Here is a 25,540-nt window from a genome sequence, read left to right on the forward strand (position 1 = left end):
AGCTGCTGTAGCTGCTGCTGTAGCTGCTGTAGCTGCTGCTGCTGTAGCTGTAGCTGCTGTAGCTGCTGTAGCTGTAGCTGCAGCTGCTGTAGCTGCTGCTGTAGCTGCTGTAGCTGCTGTAGCTGTAGCTGCTGTAGCTGCTGTAGCTGTAGCTGCTGTAGCTGCTGTAGCTGTAGCTGCTGTAGCTGTAGCTGCAGCTGCTGTAGCTGCTGCTGTAGCTGCTGTAGCTGTAGCTGCAGCTGCTGTAGCTGCTGCTGTAGCTGCTGTAGCTGCAGCTGCTGTAGCTGCTGTAGCTGTAGCTGCTGTAGCTGCTGTAGCTGTAGCTGCTGTAGCTGGAGCTGCAGCTGCTGTAGCTGTAGCTGCTGTAGCTGCTGTAGCTGCTGCTGCTGTAGCTGTAGCTGCTGCTGTAGCTGCTGTAGCTGCTGTAGCTGCTGTAGCTGTAGCTGCTGTAGCTGCAGCTGCTGTAGCTGCTGCTGTAGCTGCTGCTGTAGCTGTAGCTGCTGTAGCTGCTGCTGTAGCTGCTGTAGCTGTAGCTGCTGTAGCTGCTGTAGCTGTAGCTGCTGTAGCTGTAGCTGCTGTAGCTGCTGCTGTAGCTGCTGTAGCTGTAGCTGCTGTAGCTGTAGCTGCAGCTGCTGCTGTAGCTGTAGCTGCTGCAGCTGCTGCTGTAGCTGTAGCTGCTGTAGCTGTAGCTGCTGTAGCTGTAGCTGCAGCTGCTGTAGCTGCTGCTGTAGCTGTAGCTGCTGTAGCTGCTGTAGCTGTAGCTGCTGTAGCTGCAGCTGCTGTAGCTGCTGCTGTAGCTGCTGTAGCTGCTGCTGCTGTAGCTGCTGCTGTAGCTGTAGCTGCTGTAGCTGTAGCTGCTGTAGCTGCTGCTGTAGCTGTAGCTGCTGTAGCTGCTGTAGCTGTAGCTGCTGTAGCTGCAGCTGCTGTAGCTGCTGCTGTAGCTGCTGTAGCTGCTGCTGCTGTAGCTGTAGCTGCTGTAGCTGCTGTAGCTGCTGTAGCTGTAGCTGCAGCTGCTGTAGCTGCTGCTGTAGCTGCTGTAGCTGCTGTAGCTGTAGCTGCAGCTGCTGTAGCTGCTGTAGCTGTAGCTGCTGTAGCTGCTGTAGCTGTAGCTGCAGCTGCTGTAGCTGCTGCTGTAGCTGCTGTAGCTGCTGCTGCTGTAGCTGCTGTAGCTGTAGCTGCTGTAGCTGTAGCTGCTGTAGCTGTAGCTGCTGTAGCTGTAGCTGCAGCTGCTGTAGCTGCTGCTGTAGCTGCTGTAGCTGTAGCTGCTGTAGCTGTAGCTGCTGTAGCTGTAGCTGCTGCTGCTGTAGCTGCTGTAGCTGCTGTAGCTGCAGCTGCTGTAGCTGCTGCTGTAGCTGTAGCTGCTGCTGCTGTAGCTGCTGTAGCTGTAGCTGCTGTAGCTGCTGCTGCTGTAGCTGCTGCTGTAGCTGCTGCTGTAGCTGTAGCTGCTGTAGCTGTAGCTGCTGTAGCTGCTGTAGCTGCTGCTGCTGTAGCTGCTGTAGCTGTAGCTGCTGTAGCTGCTGCTGCTGTAGCTGCTGTAGCTGTAGCTGCTGTAGCTGCTGTAGCTGCTGTAGCTGTAGCTGCTGTAGCTGTAGCTGCAGCTGCTGTAGCTGCTGCTGTAGCTGCTGTAGCTGTAGCTGCTGTAGCTGTAGCTGCTGTAGCTGTAGCTGCTGCTGCTGTAGCTGCTGCTGCTGTAGCTGCTGTAGCTGCAGCTGCTGTAGCTGCTGCTGTAGCTGTAGCTGCTGCTGCTGTAGCTGCTGTAGCTGTAGCTGCTGTAGCTGCAGCTGCTGTAGCTGCTGCTGTAGCTGCTGCTGTAGCTGTAGCTGCTGTAGCTGTAGCTGCTGTAGCTGCTGTAGCTGCTGCTGCTCCTTCGTTCTGGATCAGTTGAAGTGGCTGAATCTGTGATTATCCATCCCTCTACATAAAGAGTTGCATTAACCCTACGACTGAACTAACTGGTTTATCTAACTTTAAAAAGCTGTCAGAAGTGAAACCAGATCCTAACCAGAGCTGCACAGGTAGCTGCTCACCTGGATCAGCTGAGATGTTCAACCAGCAGCTTGGAGTGAATCTGCTGACCAGCTGTTTCCTCCTGTCAGTCAGGATGAAACGACCCACAGATTCATTTCATGGTCAGTTTCATCTTCATGAGACTCAAACTGAGGGACAGGATTATTTACCTCCTACTGAGGTTTTTATGTTCTTTATTCTGTGTCCCTGTCAGCTCATTGTCTGAGGATAAATGCGGTTCAGTCTCATCCTTTACGTTTTAGCAATAAAATATGAAAATCATGAAACACATGGTTTGGTGCTTCTTGGTCTGAATGTCGTCATATTTCAGTTATTTATGAGTTTTGATGCTTTGTGTTTCATGTTGTCCACAGAACGTTTGCATGGCTGCTGCTCATTTTCACCCACAGATGAAATGTTGATATTTACACAAACCTCAACGCAAAGTTGATTTTTATATGGAACATGCTGCACACGCTGCATGCATGAGAACCCAGAGGTTCTGGCTCAGAATGTTCATCGGTTCTGCTACCGGTTGGAACCAGGTCCATTTTCTCACAGAAGGGTCAGCGGTCCTCACAGGGTCAGCAACACACCGTCTCTCACACACACACGTTTGGTTGCTATCTTTGTGGGGACTTTCCAGTAATTCCTGCAGCCTGAGCCAAACTCAGTTCAGACCTCAGACCCAAATCTGACCCCTGACCCCAAAACAGGTATGCTTCAGGAAACTGGTCCCCACGAGGTATTACAAACACACACACACACACACACACAAACACACACTCACCTCCATGCCCCCACACACACACACACGCACACACACTGACACACACACACTCACCCCCACACACTCACCCCCCCGCCCCCACACACACAGACACACGCGCACACACACACACACACACCTCACCCCCCCCCCAACACACACACACTGACACACACACACGCGCACACACACACTGACACACACGCACTGACACACACACACGCGCACACACACACACACACACACTGACACACACACGCGCACACACACACTGACACACACGCACTGACACACACACACGCGCACACACACACACACACACTGACACACACACACACTCACCCCCACACACAACCCCCCCCCCAACACACACACACACAGGTCCTACGGTAGCTGTGCGGACCGGCAGGACGCAGCCGGTCCTCACAGCTATAGTAACACCCCCCGCCCTCTCACACACAGAAACAAGATGGCGGAGCACAGCAGCCGCTGCGGCTCCTCAACCAGGCGGGTTCGGTAGAACTTTTCGGGACTTTGTTGAACCCCGTTTCTCCCGTCCGGACCGGATTCATGAGCTCCCCGAACCGGCTCTGACGGCCCGTTCCCCGGCTGGTTGCGTCTGTCCGCCGCCTGAAGCCCCGATCACCGAGAAGGTAGGAGCTGTTAGCCTAGCTGCTAGCTGGCCTCTTGTTTTGGTTCCGGACCGGCGTTTGGACCGAAGCAAGAACGGTCCGGGAAAGGTCCCGGTCCACCAGAACCTGCTGACAGGATCCGGAGTTTCCTGCAAGTAGAGGAGGCGGATTTCTGAGCGCCGGTTCGGGGAAAAACCCGGAATGAGTCGATGCGGTGTTAGCAGGAGCTAAAGCTACACAGTAGTACTGCTGTAATACTACTGTAGTACTACTGCGGTGTAGTATCAGAGGACTGTTGTAGTATTGCTTTAGAACTGTATTTAACTGCTGAGGTACGGCTGTAGTACTGTTGTAGTACTACTGTAGTACTGGTGTAGTATGTATTTCACTGCTGTAGTACGGCTATAGTACTGCTGTAGTACTGCCGTAGTACAGCTGATGTAGCCTCTCATCAGCCAATCGGCTGCCTGCTCAGTAGTCACGTGACCCATTAATAACGTGAATCTGCAGCTTCCGATGGATGTGGAGGCTTTTATTATGTAGGAGCTGGACAGGAAGCGGTTGGGAATCGAACCCGGGACCATTGAACGGACCGTCTGAGGACAGTTTAGTCTGATTTAAAAATAAATATTCAATATGCTGAGAAACGCTGTTACCATGGAAACATATTTACATCCCAAATCAGCAGGGAAATAATTAGCAACATGGCCGACCATTGGGAGGTTTTCATTGGACAATACTAACTCCGCCCTCCTCCCACTAAAACCTGCTCACATTATTGTCATCACCATTAGATCCGTTTAAAATGGCCTTCAGTCGTTTATCCCAGAGTTTCTCCTCCCTGGTCCTCTGGCCCCCTGGTCCTCAGGTCCTCTGGTCCTCCGGCCCCCCTGGTCCTCTGGCCCCCTGGTCCTCTGGCCCCCTGGTCCTCAGGTCCTCTGGTCCTCTGGTCCTCAGGTCCTCAGGTCCTCTGGCCCCCTGGTCCTCAGGCCCCCTGTCCTGCAGGTCCTCTGGTCCTCAGGTCCTCTGGTCCTCTGGTCCTCAGGCCCCCTGTCCTGCAGGTCCTCTGGTCCTCAGGTCCTCTGGTCCCCTGGTCCTCTGGCCCCCTGGTCCTCAGGTCCTCTGGTCCTCTGGTCCTCAGGCCCCCTGGTCCTCTGGCCCCCTGGTCCTCTGGTCCTCAGGTCCTCAGGTCCTCTGGCCCCCTGGTCCTCAGGCCCCCTGTCCTGCAGGTGTTTCCTTCTGCCACCTGGACTGTGTCTCTGGGTGATTAACAGGTTTCTGCAGCACCTGATGGTCAATGCAGTCATTTGGACCAGCGGTTCTGGAACAGAGGCTCATCTAGAGCATGCAGAGCAGGGGGCCAGAGGACCAGGGGGCCAGAGGACCAGGGGGCCAGAGGACTAGGGGGCCAGAGGACCAGAGGACCAGGGGGTTTGAGGACCAGGGGGCCTGAGGACCAGGGGGCCAGAGGACCAGGGGGTTTGAGGACCAGGGGGCCTGAGGACCAGGGGGCCAGAGGACCAGGGGGCCTGAGGACCAGAGGACCAGGGGGTTTGAGGACCAGGGGGCCTGAGGACCAGGGGGCCTGAGGACCTGAGGACCAGGGGGTTTGAGGACCAGGGGGCCTGAGGACCAGGGGGCCAGAGGACCAGAGGACCAGGGGGTTTGAGGACCAGGGGGCCTGAGGACCAGGGGGCCTGAGGACCTGAGGACCAGGGGGTTTGAGGACCAGGGGGCCTGAGGACCAGGGGGCCAGAGGACCAGGGGGCCTGAGGACCAGAGGACCAGGGGGTTTGAGGACCAGGGGGCCTGAGGACCAGGGGGCCTGAGGACCAGAGGACCAGGGGGTTTGAGGACCAGGGGGCCTGAGGACCAGGGGGCCTGAGGACCTGAGGACCAGGGGGTTTGAGGACCAGGGGGCCTGAGGACCAGGGGGCCAGAGGACCAGAGGACCAGGGGGCCTGAGGACCAGGGGGCCTGAGGACCAGGGGGCCTGAGGACCAGAGGACCAGGGGGTTTGAGGACCAGGGGGCCTGAGGACCAGGGGGCCTGAGGACCTGAGGACCAGAGGACCAGGGGGCCTGAGGACCAGAGGACCAGGGGGTTTGAGGACCAGGGGGTTTGAGGACCAGGGGGCCTGAGGACCTGAGGACCAGAGGACCAGGGGGCCAGAGGACCAGGGGGCCAGAGGGCCAGAGGGCCAGAGGACCAGAGGACCAGAGGACCAGAGGACCAGAGGACCAGGGGGCCAGAGGACCAGAGGACCAGGGGGCCAGAGGACCAGAGGACCAGAGGACCAGAGGACCAGAGGACCAGAGGACCAGAGGACCAGAGGACCAGGGGGCCAGAGGACCAGGGGGCCAGGGGGCCAGAGGACCAGAGGACCAGAGGACCAGAGGACCAGAGGACCAGAGGACCAGAGGACCAGGGGGCCAGAGGACCAGAGGACCAGAGGACCAGAGGACCAGAGGACCAGGGGGCCAGAGGACCAGGGGGCCAGAGGACCTGCAGGACAGGGGGCCTGAGGACCAGAGGACCAGGGGGCCTGAGGGCCAGAGGATAATCTTTGAGACAATAAATCGTGTTGTCTTGACAGACCTGGTCATTGGTTGGTTGTTTTGAATCAGGACATGGGTTGGTTCTGTTCTGGTTCTGTTGGGTTGATCAGTCAGCAGTGTGTTAATTTGTTCTGTAGAAATGAAGAGATTAAAGTCAGAACTGAGGTCCTGATGGAAACGCTGAGAGGGTTTAGTGATCCGATTAATCTAACAGAGGTCTGATACCGGGTCGCTCATCAGAACCCATCTGCTACTGAGCATGTTCAGGTGGACAGCCCACGGCGACCCTGCTGGCTGGAGGTCAGAGGTCACTGGACGTGATGTCAACTGGTTCTGGTTCTGGTTCAGCTGGTTCTGGTGGTTCTGGTTCTGTTTCAGTTGGTTCAGCTGGTTCTGGTGGTTCTGGTTCTGGTGGTTCTGGTTCTGTTTCAGTTGGTTCAGGTGGTTCTGGTGGTTCTGGTTCTGGTTCTGTTTCAGTTGGTTCTGTTTCAGCTGGTTCTGGTTCTGGTGGTTCTGGTTCTGTTAATTCTGGTTCAGGCTCTGGTTCTGCTGGTTCTGTTTCAGTTGGTTCTGTTTCAGTTGGTTCTGGTTCTGGTTCTGTTAATTCTGGTTCAGGCTCTGGTTCTGGTGGTTCTGGTTCTGGTGGTTCTGGTTCTGCTGGTTCTGTTTCAGTTGGTTCTGTTTCAACTGGTCCTGGTTCTGGTTCAGCTGGTTCTGGTTCTTCTGGTTCTGGTTCTTCTGGTTCTGGTGGTTCTGGTGGTTCTGGTTCTGGTGGTTCTGGTTCTGCTGGTTCTGGTTCTGGTCCGTTGTGTGTAACCCAGTCAGTCAGCCTGCAGTGCTGCAGCAGAGCATGCTGGGAGGAGGGGGGCTGTGCTCCCCCTCCCTCTCTGCCTCTGTGAGGCTGGCTCCTGATTGGCTGCCGGCCGATCAGCTGACCCGCTCCAGTCGGAGACGGAGGCTGATGGAGGCGACAGCGATGGGGTGAGCTGCCATTTTCTCTTTCTTTATCCTCCGTCCTCCATCCCTCCATCTGCTGGGGGGGTTCATTGTTCTCAGTGGGGGGAGGGGGGGTCTGTCTGCGGGTCTCATTCATTCATTCATTCATTCATTCATTGATGCTCTGATGGAGACGGAGGGGGGGTTATGATGATGGAGGGAGGAAAATGGCCGCCTGCTGGGGGGGTTGAGAATCAGCTGCTATTGATCAGAGCTGTGACATCATCAGTATTGATCCGCTGATGGGTTCTGGTTCTGATGTCAGTGTGCAGGAACCAGAACCATCCAGAACTTTCTGTAGAGACCCGGTTCTGCTGCAGGTTCTGGTTCTGACCCAGAACCAGATCCGCTGCAGAGGACACATGAACTACCTTGTTACCACGGTAACCTCATGTTACCGTGGTAACCGGTTCAGGTTAGCAAATCCTTCAAAATAAAAGCCAGTTTTTTTGCAAGTGAAGATGTAGAACTGATGTCTAACAGCTGTGGGTCGACCTTTGACCCGTGTGGCTTAGGTCTGAGGCGGAGCGTCCATCATGGCGGCGGCGTCCTACGACCAGCTGCTGAGGCAGGTGGAGGTGCTGAAGATGGAGAACTCCAACCTGAGGCAGGAGCTGCAGGACAACTCCAACCACCTGACCAAGCTGGAGACGGAGGCGTCCAACATGAAGGTAGGAGGGGGAGGGGGGGGGGTCTCTGTCTCTCTCTCGCTCGCCCCAGGATAGTCCTGAGCTGTTTTCAGCCAATCATGCGCTGCGCTGTTAGAAAGAGCTTTTTGTTCAGAGTGGGATGTCTCTTTGTTTGTGGATCTTTGGAAGGAACCAGAAAATTTGTCGGAGTGAGCGCTCTGTCTGCATCTTTCATTTCCTTGCTGTGTTCCTCTGGCTCTGGTTCCTGGTCTGGGTCGACCCGGTTCCTGTCTCTGTGGTTCTGGTTCATTGTTGTTTTGTCCTTAATGTCTATTGGAACTCTGACTTCCTGTTTCCTGTTTGCTGCTCTGTGTTAGTGTGTGTGTTATTGTCCCAGTGTGTGTGTGTGTGTGTGTGTGTGTGTGTGTGTGTGTGTGTGTGTGTGTGATGGTTCTGTCTGAGCGCTGCGGGCTGATCGTTGGTTAGCCCTGCCTCCTGCCTCGGCCCCACTTCCTGTCACTTCCTGTCTGGGATTCCCAGCCAGTCACGGAGCGCTGCTCTTTGTGTCCAACAGGAAGTGCTGAAGCAGCTGCAGGGCACCATAGAAGAAGAGTCTGGGGAGGCGTCCGGCTCCCAGCTGGAGTTCATAGAGAGACTGAAAGGTGAGGAGAACCGGGTCGAGCCGCCGTGGGCCAGGTTCCGGTCCGGACAGCTCCCTCACCGGGTTCTTCCCGCAGAGATGAGTTTGGACCCGGCCGGCTTCAGGACCAGAACCAGGGTTCCTCCACCTCCTTCGTCCTCCTCCAGCTCTGCCTCCTCTTCCTCCGGAACGATGGCAGGAGCCGCTGGGGGGCCCGGAACCCAGGGGCCGAACCCGGCGTCCTTCCCCAGGAGAGGAGCTCCGACTGTGGGGAGAGACGGCCACGACCGCTGCCTGGAGGAGCTGGAGAAGGAGAAGTACTGACTACTACACGCTACTATTGACTACTACACGCTACTATTGACTACTACACACTGCTATTGACTACTACACGCTACTATTGACTACTACACACTACTATTGACTACTACACACTACTATTGACTACTACACGCTACTATTGACTACTACACGCTACTATTGACTACTACACGCTACTACACACTACTATTGACTACTACACGCTACTATTGACTACTACACGCTACTATTGACTACTACACGCTACTACACACTACTATTGACTACTACACGCTACTATTGACTACTACACGCTACTATTGACTACTACACGCTACTATTGACTACTATTGACTACTACACACTACTATTGACTACTACACGCTACTATTGACTACTACACGCTACTATTGACTACTACACGCTACTATTGACTACTACACGCTACTATTGACTACTACACGCTACTATTGACTACTACACACTACTATTGACTACTACACGCTACTATTGACTACTACACACTACTATTGACTACTACACACTACTATTGACTACTACACGCTACTATTGACTACTACACACTACTATTGACTACTACACGCTACTATTGACTACTACACGCTACTATTGACTACTACACGCTACTATTGACTACTACACGCTACTATTGACTACTACACGCTACTATTGACTACTACACGCTACTATTGACTACTACACGCTACTATTGACTACTACACGCTACTATTGACTACTACACGCTACTATTGACTACTACACGCTACTATTGACTACTACACGCTACTATTGACTATTGTACCGAGGGTTCTGGGTAAAGTACCGAGGGTTCTGGGTAAAGTACCGAGGTTCTGGTTCTGGGTAAAGTACCGAGGGTTCTGGGTAAAGTACCGAGGGTTCTGGGTAAAGTACCGAGGGTTCTGGGTAAAGTACCGAGGGTTCTGGGTAAAGTAGAGAGGGTTCTGGGTAAAGTACCGAGGGTTCTGGGTAAAGTACCGAGGGTTCTGGGTAAAGTACCGAGGGTTCTGGGTAAAGTACCGAGGGTTCTGGGTAAGTACCGAGGGTTCTGGGTAAGTACGGGTTCTGGGTAAAGTACCGAGGGTTCTGGGTAAAGTACCGAGGGTTCTGGGTAAAGTACCGAGGGTTCTGGGTAAAGTACCGAGGGTTCTGGGTAAAGTACCGAGGGTTCTGGGTAAAGTACCGAGGGTTCTGGGTAAAGTACCGAGGGTTCTGGTTCTGGGTAAAGTACAGAGGGTTCTGGGTAAAGTACCGAGGGTTCTGGGTAAAGTACCGAGGGTTCTGGGTAAAGTACCGAGGTTTCTGGGTAAAGTACCGAGGGTTCTGGTTCTGGGTAAAGTACCGAGGGTTCTGGTTCTGGGTAAAGTACCGAGGGTTCTGGGTAAAGTAGAGAGGGTTCTGGGTAAAGTACCGAGGGTTCTGGGTAAAGTACCGAGGGTTCTGGGTAAAGTACCGAGGGTTCTGGGTAAAGTACCGAGGGTTCTGGGTACAGTACCGAGGGTTCTGGGTAAAGTACCGAGGGTTCTGGGTAAAGTACCGAGGGTTCTGGGTAAAGTACCGAGGGTTCTGGGTAAAGTACCGAGGGTTCTGGGTAAAGTACAGAGGGTTCTGGGTAAAGTACCGAGGGTTCTGGGTAAAGTACCGAGGGTTCTGGGTAAAGTACCGAGGGTTCTGGTTCTGGGTAAAGTACAGAGGGTTCTGGGTAAAGTACCGAGGGTTCTGGGTAAAGTACCGAGGGTTCTGGGTAAAGTACCGAGGTTTCTGGGTAAAGTATCGAGGGTTCTGGTTCTGGGTAAAGTACCGAGGGTTCTGGTTCTGGGTAAAGTACCGAGGGTTCTGGGTAAAGTACAGAGGGTTCTGGGTAAAGTACGAGGGTTCTGGGTAAATACCGAGGGTTCTGGGTAAAGTACCGAGGGTTCTGGGTAAAGTACCGAGGGTTCTGGTTCTGGTAAAGTACCGAGGGTTCTGGGTAAAGTACCGAGGGTTCTGGGTAAAGTACCGAGGGTTCTGGGTAAAGTACAGAGGGTTCTGGGTAAAGTACCGAGGGTTCTGGGTAAAGTACCGAGGGTTCTGGGTAAAGTACCGAGGGTTCTGGTTCTGGGTAAAGTACAGAGGGTTCTGGGTAAAGTACCGAGGGTTCTGGGTAAAGTACCGAGGGTTCTGGGTAAAGTACCGAGGTTTCTGGGTAAAGTACCGAGGGTTCTGGTTCTGGGTAAAGTACCGAGGGTTCTGGTTCTGGGTAAAGTACCGAGGGTTCTGGGTAAAGTACAGAGGGTTCTGGGTAAAGTACCGAGGGTTCTGGGTAAAATACCGAGGGTTCTGGGTAAAGTACCGAGGGTTCTGGGTAAAGTACCGAGGGTTCTGGTTCTGGGTAAAGTACCGAGGGTTCTGGGTAAAGTACCGAGGGTTCTGGGTAAAGTACCGAGGGTTCTGGGTACAGTACCGAGGGTTCTGGGTAAAGTACCGAGGGTTCTGGGTAAAGTACCGAGGGTTCTGGGTAAAGTACCGAGGGTTCTGGGTAAAGTACCGAGGGTTCTGGTTCTGGGTAAAGTACCGAGGGTTCTGGGTAAAGTACCGAGGGTTCTGGGTACAGTACCGAGGGTTCTGGGTAAAGTACCGAGGGTTCTGGGTAAAGTACAGAGGGTTCTGGGTAAAGTACAGAGGGTTCTGGGTAAAGTAAAGAGGGTTCTGGGTAAAGTACAGAGGGTTCTGGTTCTGGGTAAAGTACCGAGGGTTCTGGGTAAAGTACCGAGGGTTCTGGGTAAAGTACCGAGGGTTCTGGTTCTGGGTAAAGTACCGAGGGTTCTGGGTAAAGTACAGAGGGTTCTGGGTAAAGTACCGAGGGTTCTGGGTAAAATACCGAGGGTTCTGGGTAAAGTACCGAGGGTTCTGGGTAAAGTACCGAGGGTTCTGGTTCTGGGTAAAGTACCGAGGGTTCTGGGTAAAGTACCGAGGGTTCTGGGTACAGTACCGAGGGTTCTGGGTAAAGTACCGAGGGTTCTGGGTAAAGTACAGAGGGTTCTGGGTAAAGTACAGAGGGTTCTGGGTAAAGTAAAGAGGGTTCTGGGTAAAGTACAGAGGGTTCTGGTTCTGGGTAAAGTACCGAGGGTTCTGGGTAAAGTACCGAGGGTTCTGGGTAAAGTACCGAGGGTTCTGGGTAAAGTACCGAGGGTTCTGGGTACAGTACCGAGGGTTCTGGGTAAAGTACAGAGGGTTCTGGGTAAAGTACCGAGGGTTCTGGGTAAAGTAAAGAGGGTTCTGGGTAAAGTACCGAGGGTTCTGGGTAAAGTACCGAGGGTTCTGGGTAAAGTAGAGAGGGTTCTGGGTAAAGTAAAGAGGGTTCAGGGTAAAGTACCGAGGGTTCTGGGTAAAGTACCGAGGGTTCTGGGTAAAGTACCGAGGGTTCTGGGTAAAGTACCGAGGGTTCTGGGTAAAGTACCGAGGGTTCTGGGTAAAGTACCGAGGGTTCTGGGTACAGTACCGAGGGTTCTGGGTAAAGTACAGAGGGTTCTGGGTAAAGTACCGAGGGTTCTGGGTAAAGTAAAGAGGGTTCTGGGTAAAGTACCGAGGGTTCTGGGTACAGTACCGAGGGTTCTGGGTAAAGTACCGAGGGTTCTGGGTAAAGTAAAGAGGGTTCTGGGTAAAGTACCGAGGGTTCTGGGTACAGTACCGAGGGTTCTGGGTACAGTACCGAGGGTTCTGGGTAAAGTACCGAGGGTTCTGGGTACAGTACCGAGGGTTCTGGGTAAAGTACCGAGGGTTCTGGGTAAAGTACCGAGGGTTCTGGGTAAAGTACAGAGGGTTCTGGGTAAAGTACAGAGGGTTCTGGGTAAAGTACCGAGGGTTCTGGGTAAAGTACCGAGGGTTCTGGGTAAAGTACCGAGGGTTCTGGGTAAAGTACCGAGGGTTCTGGGTAAAGTACAGAGGGTTCTGGGTAAAGTACAGAGGGTTCTGGGTAAAGTACAGAGGGTTCTGGGTAAAGTACCGAGGGTTCTGGGTAAAGTACCGAGGGTTCTGGGTAAAGTACCGAGGGTTCTGGGTAAAGTACAGAGGGTTCTGGGTAAAGTACCGAGGGTTCTGGGTACAGTACCGAGGGTTCTGGGTAAAGTACAGAGGGTTCTGGGTAAAGTACCGAGGGTTCTGGGTACAGTACCGAGGGTTCTGGGTAAAGTACCGAGGGTTCTGGGTAAAGTACCGAGGGTTCTGGGTAAAGTACAGAGGGTTCTGGGTAAAGTACCGAGGGTTCTGGGTAAAGTAAAGAGGGTTCTGGGTAAAGTAAAGAGGGTTCTGGGTAAAGTACCGAGGGTTCTGGGTAAAGTACCGAGGGTTCTGGGTAAAGTACAGAGGGTTCTGGGTAAAGTACCGAGGGTTCTGGGTAAAGTACCGAGGGTTCTGGGTAAAGTAAAGAGGGTTCTGGGTAAAGTACCGAGGGTTCTGGGTAAAGTAAAGAGGGTTCTGGGTAAAGTAAAGAGGGTTCTGGGTAAAGTACAGAGGGTTCTGGGTAAAGTACCGAGGGTTCTGGGTAAAGTACCGAGGGTTCTGGGTAAAGTACCGAGGGTTCTGGGTAAAGTACCGAGGGTTCTGGTTCTGGGTAAAGTACCGAGGGTTCTGGGTAAAGTACCGAGGGTTCTGGGTAAAGTACCGAGGGTTCTGGTTCTGGGTAAAGTACCGAGGGTTCTGGGTAAAGTACAGAGGGTTCTGGGTAAAGTACCGAGGGTTCTGGGTAAAATACCGAGGGTTCTGGGTAAAGGGTTCTGGGTAACGTACCGAGGGTTCTGGTTCTGGGTAAAGTACCGAGGGTTCTGGGTAAAGTACCGAGGGTTCTGGGTACAGTACCGAGGGTTCTGGGTAAAGTACCGAGGGTTCTGGGTAAAGTACAGAGGGTTCTGGGTAAAGTACAGAGGGTTCTGGGTAAAGTAAAGAGGGTTCTGGGTAAAGTACAGAGGGTTCTGGTTCTGGGTAAAGTACCGAGGGTTCTGGGTAAAGTACCGAGGGTTCTGGGTAAAGTACCGAGGGTTCTGGGTAAAGTACCGAGGGTTCTGGGTAAAGTACCGAGGGTTCTGGGTACAGTACCGAGGGTTCTGGGTAAAGTACAGAGGGTTCTGGGTAAAGTACCGAGGGTTCTGGGTAAAGTAAAGAGGGTTCTGGGTAAAGTACCGAGGGTTCTGGGTACAGTACGACGGTTCTGGGTAAGTACGAGGGTTCTGGGTAAAGTACCGAGGGTTCTGGGTAAAGTACCGAGGGTTCTGGGTAAAGTACCGAGGGTTCTGGGTAAAGTACCGAGGGTTCTGGGAAAAGTACCGAGGGTTCTGGGTAAAGTACCGAGGGTTCTGGGTAAAGTACCGAGGGTTCTGGGTACAGTACCGAGGGTTCTGGGTAAAGTACAGAGGGTTCTGGGTAAAGTACCGAGGGTTCTGGGTAAAGTACCGAGGGTTCTGGGTACAGTACCGAGGGTTCTGGGTAAAGTACCGAGGGTTCTGGGTAAAGTAAAGAGGGTTCTGGGTAAAGTACCGAGGGTTCTGGGTACAGTACCGAGGGTTCTGGGTAAAGTAAAGAGGGTTCTGGGTAAAGTACCGAGGGTTCTGGGTACAGTACCGAGGGTTCTGGGTAAAGTACCGAGGGTTCTGGGTACAGTACCGAGGGTTCTGGGTAAAGTAAAGAGGGTTCTGGGTAAAGTACCGAGGGTTCTGGGTACAGTACCGAGGGTTCTGGGTAAAGTAAAGAGGGTTCTGGGTAAAGTACCGAGGGTTCTGGGTAAAGTACCGAGGGTTCTGGGTACAGTACCGAGGGTTCTGGGTAAAGTACCGAGGGTTCTGGGTAAAGTACAGAGGGTTCTGGGTAAAGTACAGAGGGTTCTGGGTAAAGTACCGAGGGTTCTGGGTAAAGTACCGAGGGTTCTGGGTAAAGTACCGAGGGTTCTGGGTAAAGTACCGAGGGTTCTGGGTAAAGTACCGAGGGTTCTGGGTAAAGTACAGAGGGTTCTGGGTAAAGTACAGAGGGTTCTGGGTAAAGTACCGAGGGTTCTGGGTAAAGTACCGAGGGTTCTGGGTAAAGTACCGAGGGTTCTGGGTAAAGTACAGAGGGTTCTGGGTAAAGTACCGAGGGTTCTGGGTACAGTACCGAGGGTTCTGGGTAAAGTACAGAGGGTTCTGGGTAAAGTACCGAGGGTTCTGGGTACAGTACCGAGGGTTCTGGGTAAAGTACCGAGGGTTCTGGGTAAAGTAAGAGGGTTCTGGGTAAAGTACAGAGGGTTCTGGGTAAAGTACCGAGGGTTCTGGGTAAAGTAAAGAGGGTTCTGGGTAAAGTAAAGAGGGTTCTGGGTAAAGTACCGAGGGTTCTGGGTAAAGTAAAGAGGGTTCTGGGTAAAGTACCGAGGGTTCTGGGTAAAGTACCGAGGGTTCTGGGTAAAGTACCGAGGGTTCTGGGTAAAGTACAGAGGGTTCTGGGTAAAGTACCGAGGGTTCTGGGTAAAGTACCGAGGGTTCTGGGTAAAGCTCATATGGTTCTGTACTCTGGCTCTCCTGTGATTGGCTGCTGGCTGTCCTCAGGTCCCTCCTATTGGCTGAGCTGGAGAAGGAGGAGAAGGAGAAGGACTGGTACTATGCTCAGCTCCAGAACCTCACCAAGAGGATCGACAGCCTGCCGCTCACCGAGAACGTAAGCCGACCCAGCGCATGCTGGGAGATGTAGTAGTGATGAGTGCAGTGCATGCTGGGAGATGTAGTAGTGATGAGTGCAGTGCATGCTGGGAGATGTAGTAGTGATGAGCATCTGTCCGTACCAGTTCACGCTGCAGACAGACATGAGTCGCCGTCAGTTGGAGTTCGAGGCTCGCCAGATCCGCTCAGCCATGGAGGAGCAGCTGGGGTCCTGTCAGGAGATGGAGAGGAGAGCTCAGGTACGACAGGTCACCTGGGGGTCATCTGGAGGTCATCTGGAGGTCGGGGGACAGTGTTGGTTCAGACTCATCTCATAAGCTGTGTGTGTTTGTTTTCAGGCTCGTGTGTCTCGTATTCAGCAGATAGAGAAAGACATTGTGAAGCTGGGCACCCGACTGCAGGTAGGCTCACCTGTTGCTTGCTCACCTGTGTAGCAGTCACCTGTTAGCTGACCAACATGGCGTCTCTGCAGGTGGAGGGCACTCAGAGTGCAGGGGACGGTAGTGGATTGGCTGGAGCTCAGGTGAGAATGCTACTACAGTAGTAACCTCTGTTTCTTCCTCCGCCATGTTTACTTCCTGGTTTCCTCTTCCAGAGCTCCAGCAGCCGATTGGACCAGGAGTCTGCTAATGAGACGAGCTACTCAGTGCCTCGACGAATCACCAGCCACCTTGGAACGAAGGTGAGTGTGTGTGTGCGCGCGGCACAGGTGTATGAGGAGCTGAACGAGATGGGGCTCTGTGTCGCCCCCTGCAGGTGGAGATGGTGTACAGCCTGCTGTCCATGCTAGGGACTCACGACAAGGATGACATGTCGCGCACGCTGCTAGCCATGTCCAGCTCGCAGGACTCCTGCATTGCCATGCGCCAGTCTGGCTGTCTGCCGCTGCTCATCCAGCTGCTGCACGGCAACGACAAGGACTCCCTGTTGCTAGGTAACCACCCCAACCCACAGCCCTTGTGCGGTCTCCTCCGTCGGTGTTCACGCCTGTGCGGTCGCCTAGGTAACTCTCGCGGAAGCAAGGAGGCGCGAGCGCGGGCGTCAGCAGCTCTGCACAACATCGTCCACAGCCAGCCGGACGACAAGCGCGGGCGGCGCGAGATCCGGGTACTGCACCTGTTGGAGCAGGTCCGCCATTACTGCGAGGCGTGTTGGAGCTGGCAGGAGAGCCACGAGAGGGGCGTCGACCAGGAGGACAACCCCAGTGAGTCCGGTCACATGACCAGGTGCCGCACCGTGTAGCATAGTGCAGTGTAGCATATCATAGCATAGCGTAGCATATTGTAGCGCCCCACAGTGCAGCACAGTGCAGCACTTGGTCATGTGCATAGAGCAATGCAGCATATTATAGCATAACATCTTGTCACATAGCGCTGCATAGCATAGCGCTGCGTAGCATAGTGCTGTGTAGCATAGCTCAGCGTACCATAGCATAGCATCTCGCCACATAGCGCTGTGTAGCATAGCGCTGCGTAGCATAGCTCAGTGTAGCATAGCGCTGCGTAGCATAGCTCAGTGTACCATAGCATAGCATCTCGCCACATAGCGCTGCATAGCATAGCGCTGCGTAGCATAGCTCAGTGTAGCATAGCGCTGTGTAGAATAGCTCAGCGTACCATAGCATAGCATCTCGCCACATAGCGCTGCATAGCATAGCGCTGCGTAGCATAGCTCAGTGTAGCATAGCGCTGTGTAGCATAGCTCAGCGTGTGTAGCATCTCGCCACATAGCACTGCGTAGCATAGTGCTGCGTAGCATAGCTCAGCGTACCATAGCAAAGCATCTCCCCACATAGCGCTGCGTGGCATAGCTCAGCGTAGCATAGCGCTGCGTAGCATAGCTCAGCGTAGCATAGCGCTGCGTAGCATAGCGCTGCGTAGCATAGCTCAGCGTAGCATAGTGCTGCGTAGCATAGCGCTGCGTAGCATAGCGCTGCGTAGCATAGCGGTGCGTAGCATAGCGGTGCGTAGCATAGCATAGTCGTGTCCTGATGTGTGATGTCTTTGCAGTGCCGTCTCCTGTGGAGCATCAGATCTGTCCCGCTGTCTGCGTTCTCATGAAGCTGTCCTTCGACGAGGAGCACCGCCACGCCATGAATGAGCTGGGTGGGTTCTGACCTGGTGCTGACCTGGTTCTGACCGGGTTCAAACCCAGTTCTGACCTGGTTCTGACCCGGTTCTGTGTCCCTGCAGGAGGCCTCCAGGCGGTGGCAGAGCTGCTGCAGGTGGACTGCGAGATGTTTGGGCTGAGTAGCGACCACTACAGCGTCACGTTGAGGCGATACGCTGGCATGGGGCTCACCAACCTCACCTTTGGAGACGTGGCCAATAAGGTGACAGCAGGCTCCTCCATAGAACACAATAGAACCGCCTTTATTGTCCCTGAGCAGCCAATGACGTGCTGCTGTTTCCTATCAGGCCACGCTGTGCTCCATGAAGGGCTGCATGAGAGCCATGGTGGCCCAGCTCAAGTCTGAGAGCGAAGACCTGCAGCAGGTACGTTCAGCTGCTCCAGGCTGCTCCGAGAGGTAGCCAGTGTCTTGCTGTTCCAGGTCTTAGCCAGTGTCTTGCTGTTCCAGGTCTTAGCCAGTGTCTTGCTGTTCCAGGTCTTAGCCAGTGTCTTGCTGTTCCAGGTGATAGCCAGTGTCCTGAGGAACCTGTCATGGCGCGCTGATGTCAACAGCAAGAAGACGTTGCGTGAGGTCGGCAGTGTGCGAGCGCTGATGGGCTGTGCTCTTGAAGTGCAGAAGGTACAAACAAATGATCCCAGAGCTCTACTGAGCATGCTCAGTCTGCCGCTTCTCATCACTCTTCCTGGTGTTGCAGGAGTCGACGCTGAAGTCCGTACTGAGCGCGCTCTGGAACCTGTCGGCTCACTGCACAGAGAACAAGGCGGACATCTGCGCGGTGGACGGCGCTCTGGCCTTCCTGGTGGGAACTCTCACACACCGCAGCCACACCAACACGCTCGCCATCATCGAGAGCGGTGGAGGGATCCTGCGCAACGTCTCCAGCCTCATCGCCACCAACGAGGCGCACAGGTAACCCCTGAGGAGGCGGGGCACTTTGACAGGAGGCGTTCTGAATCCCTGTGTCTCGTCTTGCAGGCAGATCCTGCGGGAGCACGGCTGCCTGCCGACTCTGCTGCAGCACCTGAAGTCGCACAGCCTGACCATCGTGTCCAACGCCTGCGGCACGCTGTGGAATCTATCGGCGCGAGACGCTCGCGACCAGGAGACGCTGTGGGAGCTGGGCGCCGTGGGCATGCTGCGCAATCTCATCCACTCCCGCCACAAGATGATCGCCATGGGCAGCGCCGCCGCCTTACGCAACCTCATGGCCAACCGCCCCGCACGCTACAAGGACACCAGTGTGGTGTCGCCTGGCGCCGGCGCACCATCGCTCCACGCCCGCAAGCAGAAAGCTCTGTTTGAGGAGCTGGACGCCCAGCAGCTGTCAGAGACCTTCGATAACATCGACAACCTGAGCCCCAAAGCCGCCAACAGGAAGGGGCGGAGCTGCAACGGCGCTGGAGGCAGCAACCCACGCTCCTACACCAACACGCCGGTGCTGTCCAGCCCGAAAGGCGGCGAGGGAGCGAAGAGAGCGAGCGAGGAGGTGGCATACGCACGGCCGGCGTTCCCGGCCAGCGTGCGCGCCTCCAGCGATAGCCTCAACAGCGTGACCAGCACCGATGGCTACGGCAACCGCGGCAAGACCAAACCGTCCTCCGACGTCTTCTACTCCTCTGACGAGAGCGCCGCCAACAAGTGCTGCGTCTACAGGAAGTACCCGGCCGACCTGGCGCATAAGATACGCAGCGCCAACCACATGGCCGACGATGATGGCGCTGAGCTGGACACGCCTATCAACTACAGCCTGAAGTACTCGGACGAGCAGCTGAACTCGGGGCGGCAGAGTCCGAGCCAGGACGGTGAGCAGGACGCCCGGCTGCGCCGTGGCAACAGTGGCGAGGCGGGGCAGAGCAGCGGCCGCATGGCGGCAGGGCAGGCGCCACGATACGTCGTTGTCTCGGCAACGTCCTCTTATGGTGGTGACGCCGTACCAGAGCAGCCGATTGACTATAGCCTGAAGTATGGAGATGAGTCGGCGCGCAAAGAGACTGCCATCCCCTCGCTGGCTCCTCCCACTTCTTCCTCCACCAACAAGCTCCGCCCCCTGCAGGTCACCGCGCGCTCTGCGGTCAAGAGCAACCAGGAGTCAACGCAGACGTATTGTGTGGAGGATACGCCCATCTGCTTCTCCAGGGGCAGCTCCCTATCCTCTCTGTCCTCTGAGGAAGATGAGGATGCCGACGTCGTGAGGAAGAGGAAAGGCAGCGGCGGCGGCAACGACTACCCGACACTTCCTGTCAGCGAGAAAGATGCTCAGGAGCAGCGGCAGCAGAAGGAGGCGGAGAGTCAGACGTCAGCCGTGCCGTCCACCAGAGGTCGAAGGGGCCACCACCACCACCACGGCCACCATCATCACCATCACCACCACGTGACCTCATCGTCGGGCGCCAGGACCCCCAAAAGCCCTCCGGAGCCGCCGTACGCGCAGGAGACGCCACTGATGTTCAGCCGCTGCACGTCGGTCAGCTCGCTGGACAGCTTCTCCACGTCGTCCATCGCCAGCTCGGTGCGCTCCAGCGAGCCGTGCAGCAGCGAGCCGAGCGGCGTGGTCAGCCCCAGCGACTTGCCCGACAGCCCGGGCCAGACCATGCCGCCCAGTCGCGCCAAGACGCCGCCGCCGCCCGCCCAGGGCGATGCGCCGACGCAGGGCGCCAAGAAGGAGGAGGCGGGGGACTTGCTGCTACACTTTGCTACGGAGAGCACGCCGCACGGATTTTCCCGTGCCTCCAGTCTGAGCGCGCTCAGTCTGGATGAGCCCTACATTGCGGCCGAGATGAAGGAGGCGGCGGGCGGCGAGGAGACGAAGCCGGCGCCTCGCAAGCCCATTCTGGACGAATCTGACGATGACAATGAGATCCTGGTGGCGTGCATCAACATGGCCATGCCCAAGTCCTCCCAGAAGCCCAAGAAGCCTCCGCCAGCGGCGCCACGGAAACCCAGCCAGCTTCCTGTCTACAAGCTCCTCCCACCCCAGAGCCGGCCGCCGGCGCCGCAGAGGAAGGAGGTGCCACCGCTGCCGGAGGAAGTGCCCCGCGTTTACTGTGTGGAGGGAACGCCGCTCAATTTCTCCACCGCCACGTCGCTCAGCGACCTCACCATCGACTCGCCGCCCAATGAGCAGGCGGCCCCGCCCCCATCAGGCCCCAGGACCCGGCCGGCGGTCCCAGAGGGCGAGAACGGCGACGACATCTTGGCCGAGTGCATCAGCGCCGCCATGCCCAAAGCCAAGCCCCGCAAGCCAATCAGAACGCCTGACAGCCAGGCCCCGCCCCCGACTGTGTCTCCGCCAACACCGCCACAGGTGAAGAAGAAGCCCACCTCCCCTGTGAAGCCCATGCCTCAGCGGGGGCCGTATGGCGTCGTCGCGGCGACGGCCACCAAGCCCAAGCCGGGATTCGCCTTTGACTCGCCTCGCCACTACACGCCCATCGAGGGGACGCCATGTTGCTTCTCACGCAACGACTCGCTGAGCTCTCTGGACTTTGACGAAGACGAGGCCGGCGAGAAGGACAGTGAGGACAGGAAGAGCAAGGAGGAGGACAACAGGAAGCGGAAGCAGCAGACGGTCACCATCTTCCCCCGCACCAAACCGCCGGCCAATCAGACGGTGGCGGACGAGAAGCAGAAGTTCGCCATGGAAGACACGCCCGTCTGCTTCTCCAGGAACCCGTCGCTGAGCTCGCTGAGCGACATCGACCAGGAGAACAACAACAAGGAGTTCGCCCAGCCGCCGCAGGAGGACGAGGAGGAGGAGGAGGGACTTCCTGCTGCTGGACAGGTGGGACAGGAGAGACAGGTGGGACGAGTTGTGAGGGGTCAGCAGGTTTCTTCCTGATGAAGCCTCGATTACATTAAGCAACCCAAAGTTCCCACGATCTGATCCCAGGGCTGATCCTGATTGGTTAACTCCTACAGGCATCGGTGGACCTGATTGGTTAACTCCTACAGGCATCGGTGGACCTGATTGGTTAACTCCTACAGGCATCGGTGGACCTGATTGGTTAACTCCTACAGGCATCGGTGGACCTGATTGGTTAACTCCTACAGGCATCGGTGGACCTGATTGGTTAACTCCTACAGGCATCAGACGTGCCAACTCCTAGCTTGACGTGCGTCAGTGATGATCGGGCTGCTTCTAGTTTTCAGTGACAGGAACGTGAATCTAATGGCATCAGTGTTGCTGCCACACAGGCTAGAGAGGAGGGCCAGCGCCACCTGTCTGCTGCCCAGGTCCCTTACAGCCCCCATCCAATAGATGTAGCCTAGCGGCCCTGAATATTATTTTATTATAAATATTACTGTCCTTTTTGTTGCCAATGATTATTGTTGTTTGTATCTATCATCATAAAACAGGGAACAAAAATGCCCTGTGAAAATAAATGATTTTTACATGTTTAAGGAAAACAGAATGGACATTCAACTTAAAGTAAGTAGATCTTACAGGGGCCACATTTTAATGCCCCAAAGGGATTGCAGCGCCCCCTTTGTAAATATTGCTGCCCCTGTCATCCTGTAAACGGCCTCCAGGGGGCAGTGTCGCCCCCTGGAGAAACGCTACATTGGTAGTTGAAAAGGCCTTTGAACACCGAGAAGGAACGGCCGTGTTTCCTCACATCGGTCCTCCAAAGCCTCCATTGATCCCGTACAGCGAGCGAGGAGGCCGGCTGGGATCCGGTTGGTCAGCCGGATCCCAGTGATCCAGTGATCCGGCTGACCAACCTGAGCTTCAGACCAAAGGCTGTCCAGCAGCTGGTGAGGTTGGCAGAGTGCTGGTTCAGCTTTAAGGCAGAGAGGAGGACTGAAACACGGAGTCTTCCTCATCGTCAGTGTGAGGAGGTCGGAGGTAGCATCTGCCTCCATTTGGAGTTCCTTTGCCTCCATAAGAGCCTCAACTAGCAGAGGCATGGACTCTTCCTCCATCATGTCGGCCCAGCTCCTAGAGGCACTGAGAGGCCTGGTCCTGGCAGCCAGCTACAGCCACTGTGGGTTCTGCCCTAGCGGCCTCCATCTGAGTGTGATCTGACAGGATAGGGGGAAGCACAGCGGGCCAGAGGACTGGGGCCTCCATGCACCAGCTTCAGTCCTGGGCAGCTGGGACAGCCGTCCCTGCATCGCCATCGGATGGTGGCGGTGAACCAGTGACGCCTGAGCGGGGTTGGCGCCGGTGGACCTGGGTCCCTACAGGAGGTAGACGCCCGCGTGACGCTGGGCCTCTTGAATCTCCGGTTCCAACCCTGAACAGGAGCCGTCACCATGCCGACAGCGTGTTTTAACACGATAGCTGAACTTTACCTACTTTCTGTTAGCTATGTACGGCTAGCACTAAGCCTGCCTGTACGACATAGACTTTAGCTTCTGTACTAATCAGACGGGCACTGAGTGATCAGAGAGCCTCACAGGAAGGTTCAGTTAGTCTGAAGGATGTCTGATGCTTCCCTCTGTGCTCCGCAGGTGGAGTCGAAGCCCCGCCCCCCTGCGGCCAGCGGCTACGCCCCCAAGGCGTTTCACGTGGAGGACACGCCCGTCTGTTTCTCCAGGAACTCGTCCCTCAGCTCCCTCAGCATCGACTCGGAGGACGACCTGCTGCAGGAGTGCATCAGCTCCGCCATGCCCAAGAAGAAGAAGAAGTCCACCGCACCACCCACTGCCGCATCTCCCACCGCCACGCCGCCCGCCACCGCGCTGCCCGCCGCCCCTGATCCCCTCGCCAAGGCAGATGAGGACATCCTGGCGGAGGAGGAGCCCTCGGAGGCGCCCCGCAGTCCGCCCTCTCCAGACTCCGAGTCCTTCGACTGGAAGGCCATCCAGGAAGGAGCCAACTCCATCGTTAGCAGCCTGAACGCCGCCGCCTCGGCCCTGTCCCGCCAGCCGTCCTCAGACTCCGACTCCGTCCTGTCCCTGAAGTCTGTCGGCTCGCCGTTCCACCTGCCGGCGGCCGGCCGGACCACCGAGGACGACGAGGCGGCGTTGCAGGTCAAGCGCTGCGCTCGCATCCTGAAGCCTGGTGAGCGCAGCAGCCTAGAGGCCAAGAGGGAGGAGGAAGAGGAGGAGGCGAAGGCCCTGCGTGGAGGGAAGAAGGTCTACCGCAGTCTGATCACAGGAAAACCGCGGGCGGAGCCGGCTGCCAGGGGGCGGAGCAAGCCCCGAGCTGCCGCCGCCGCCAAGGCTCCAGGAGGCACCGACTCTGCCGACAGAGGGGGCGGGTCCTCTCGAGACTCCACCCCTTCCCGGCCCTCTGCGCCGGCCAATCAGAAGGTGGGAAAGCTGTCCCAGCTGCCACGTACCGCCTCTCCAGGAAGTGCCTCGTCATCATCTTCCTCCAGAGCTGCCAAGGGTGCGCAGAAAGGTGGAGGCCTCCCCAGGAGCGAATCGGCCTCCCGGATCGCTGGCTCCGCCCCTTCCAGGAAGCAGAAGGCGGAGCCAGAGAAGCCGGCGCTGGTCCGCCAATCGACCTTCATCAAGGAAACTCCGAGCCCCACGCTGAAGAGGAAGTTGGAGGAGTCTTCCTCCTCCGCTGCCGTGGAGCTGCAGTCCAGCCCCGAGACGCCGCTTCCCCCCGCCGCCCATCGTTCGCACTCAGAGAGCCCGTCACGCTCGCAGGAAGTGACCTCATCACGTATAAGCCGCACCGGCACCTGGAAGCGTGAGGCCAGCAGCGGCGGCGGCTCCGGAGTGAGCGGTGGGAAACACTCGACCTCGCTGCCGCGCGTCGGCACCTGGAAGCGGACGGGAAGCTCCTCCTCTGTGCTGTCGGCGTCCTCCGAGTCCAGCGAGAAGGGGCGGGGTGAGGACGGCGGCCGCGGTGACGCCAAGGGGACGTGGCGGAAGGCGAAGAGCGGCGGCGAGTCGATGGCTGCCAAGTCGGAGGACGTCTGGGTCCGCCTGGAGGACTGTCCCGTTAACAACCCGCGCTCGCCGTCCGCCTGCTCAGCGCGCTCGCCTACCTCCGCCAACTCCCCGCCCGTCATCGATAGCCCCGCCCCCTCCAAGATCCCCTCTTCTTCCTCTTCGTCCTCTTCCAACCTCAACCTTCGCCGGAGCTGTGAGAGCCTGGAAGAGCAGGCTCCGCCCCCTCCTGACCGCCAGCAGCAACGCAGCCAACCGCGCAGTGGTGCCGTGGCGGCGCGCGTCAGTCCCTTCAACTACACGCCCAGCCCCAGGAAGAACGGCGCCGAGCTGAGCTCCGCCCCCTCGCAGCCTGCCGGCGGCACGTCGGCCACGCCGGCGCGGCCCTCGCTCATCCCCACCCCTGTATCCAAGAAGCGAGAGCCGAAGGGCGGAGACGGCGGCGGCGGCGAACGCGGCTCCTACATCGTCACGTCTGTGTGAGTCCGGAACAGGAAGTGATGTCTGGGAACGGAACTGTACAGGAAGTGATTTAATGTTTTGGCTCCGCCCCCATCCCGCTGCTGCTTGATTAGCTCCTCCCACCTGCCTGAGAGGAACCTTTCTATGTTTTTATACCACTGATCTGTAGCGCTTAGCTCCGCCCCCTGCCCTGCATGGCCCCGCCCCTTCAGAACAGCGTTCCCATGGCAACCTGAAGGTGATGATGTTGTTTCTGGTAGCTGTAGCGTCTGGAAGGTTTGGTTCTGAACACAGCCCGGTCTGTGGTCCGGTACCAGAACCAGAACCTTGGTGCCGGGTCCGATTAACCCACTAACCTTCGATCCGATCAGGTCCAGTTAAACTTCTGATCGGAACCCGACCTTTCGGACCGGTACCCAACAGAACCGGCAGCGTGCCCGGCTTTGTTCAGAACCTGATGCTTCCTGTCCTGTCGCCATGGAAACGAGTAACACTGTAAAGCGTAAGTTATTGCTGTAAACTGCAGCTAATTTAACCGATTGAGCTGCAGCAGAGACTCACTGCAGATGATCAATAAAGTTCAACACAAGCTGCTTCCTGCGTCTCTTTTCTCACCTGGTGACCCGGCCGGCGCCGCCCAGGTGAGGCTGGGCCGCAGCGCCGCCGCCGGGGAACACCCGCTGCTCCGAAAGGAAAAGAACTACCTTTGGAATTAAAAGGTTATTTTTGAGTTTTCTTCAGTTTCAAAAACAAACTTTATGGCCCCAATTAGTCCATTAAATGACCCTTTAATCGTTTTCATAAAGTAATTTCATTCAAAGAAACATTTAAATAAACAAAGTGGAGTACCGGTATGTATTCTAGAGTCA

General features: G+C 56.2%; 1 protein-coding gene across 1 annotated transcript; it reads left to right on the forward strand.

Moving 5' to 3' along the window:
- The first annotated feature begins 3,238 nt into the window (after window positions 1-3,238).
- On the forward strand, window positions 3,239-25,264 carry apc (APC regulator of WNT signaling pathway). The gene is made up of 18 exons (XM_081613243.1): window positions 3,239-3,429; window positions 7,478-7,633; window positions 8,166-8,253; window positions 8,329-8,548; window positions 15,119-15,227; window positions 15,355-15,468; window positions 15,568-15,630; window positions 15,702-15,752; window positions 15,825-15,911; window positions 15,986-16,163; window positions 16,233-16,433; window positions 17,239-17,334; window positions 17,422-17,561; window positions 17,647-17,724; window positions 17,862-17,978; window positions 18,055-18,269; window positions 18,336-21,141; window positions 22,815-25,264. The coding sequence occupies exons 2-18, from the start codon at window positions 7,499-7,501 to the stop codon at window positions 24,690-24,692; spliced, it is 6,576 nt and encodes a 2,191-aa protein (XP_081469369.1). The 5' UTR covers window positions 3,239-3,429; window positions 7,478-7,498; the 3' UTR covers window positions 24,693-25,264.
- Window positions 25,265-25,540: the final 276 nt, after the last annotated feature.

The sequence above is a fragment of the Poecilia reticulata genome, chromosome 12 (assembly GCF_904066995.2).
Source record: "Poecilia reticulata chromosome 12, P_reticulata-male-v2, whole genome shotgun sequence".
Classification (NCBI taxonomy): domain Eukaryota; kingdom Metazoa; phylum Chordata; class Actinopteri; order Cyprinodontiformes; family Poeciliidae; genus Poecilia; species Poecilia reticulata.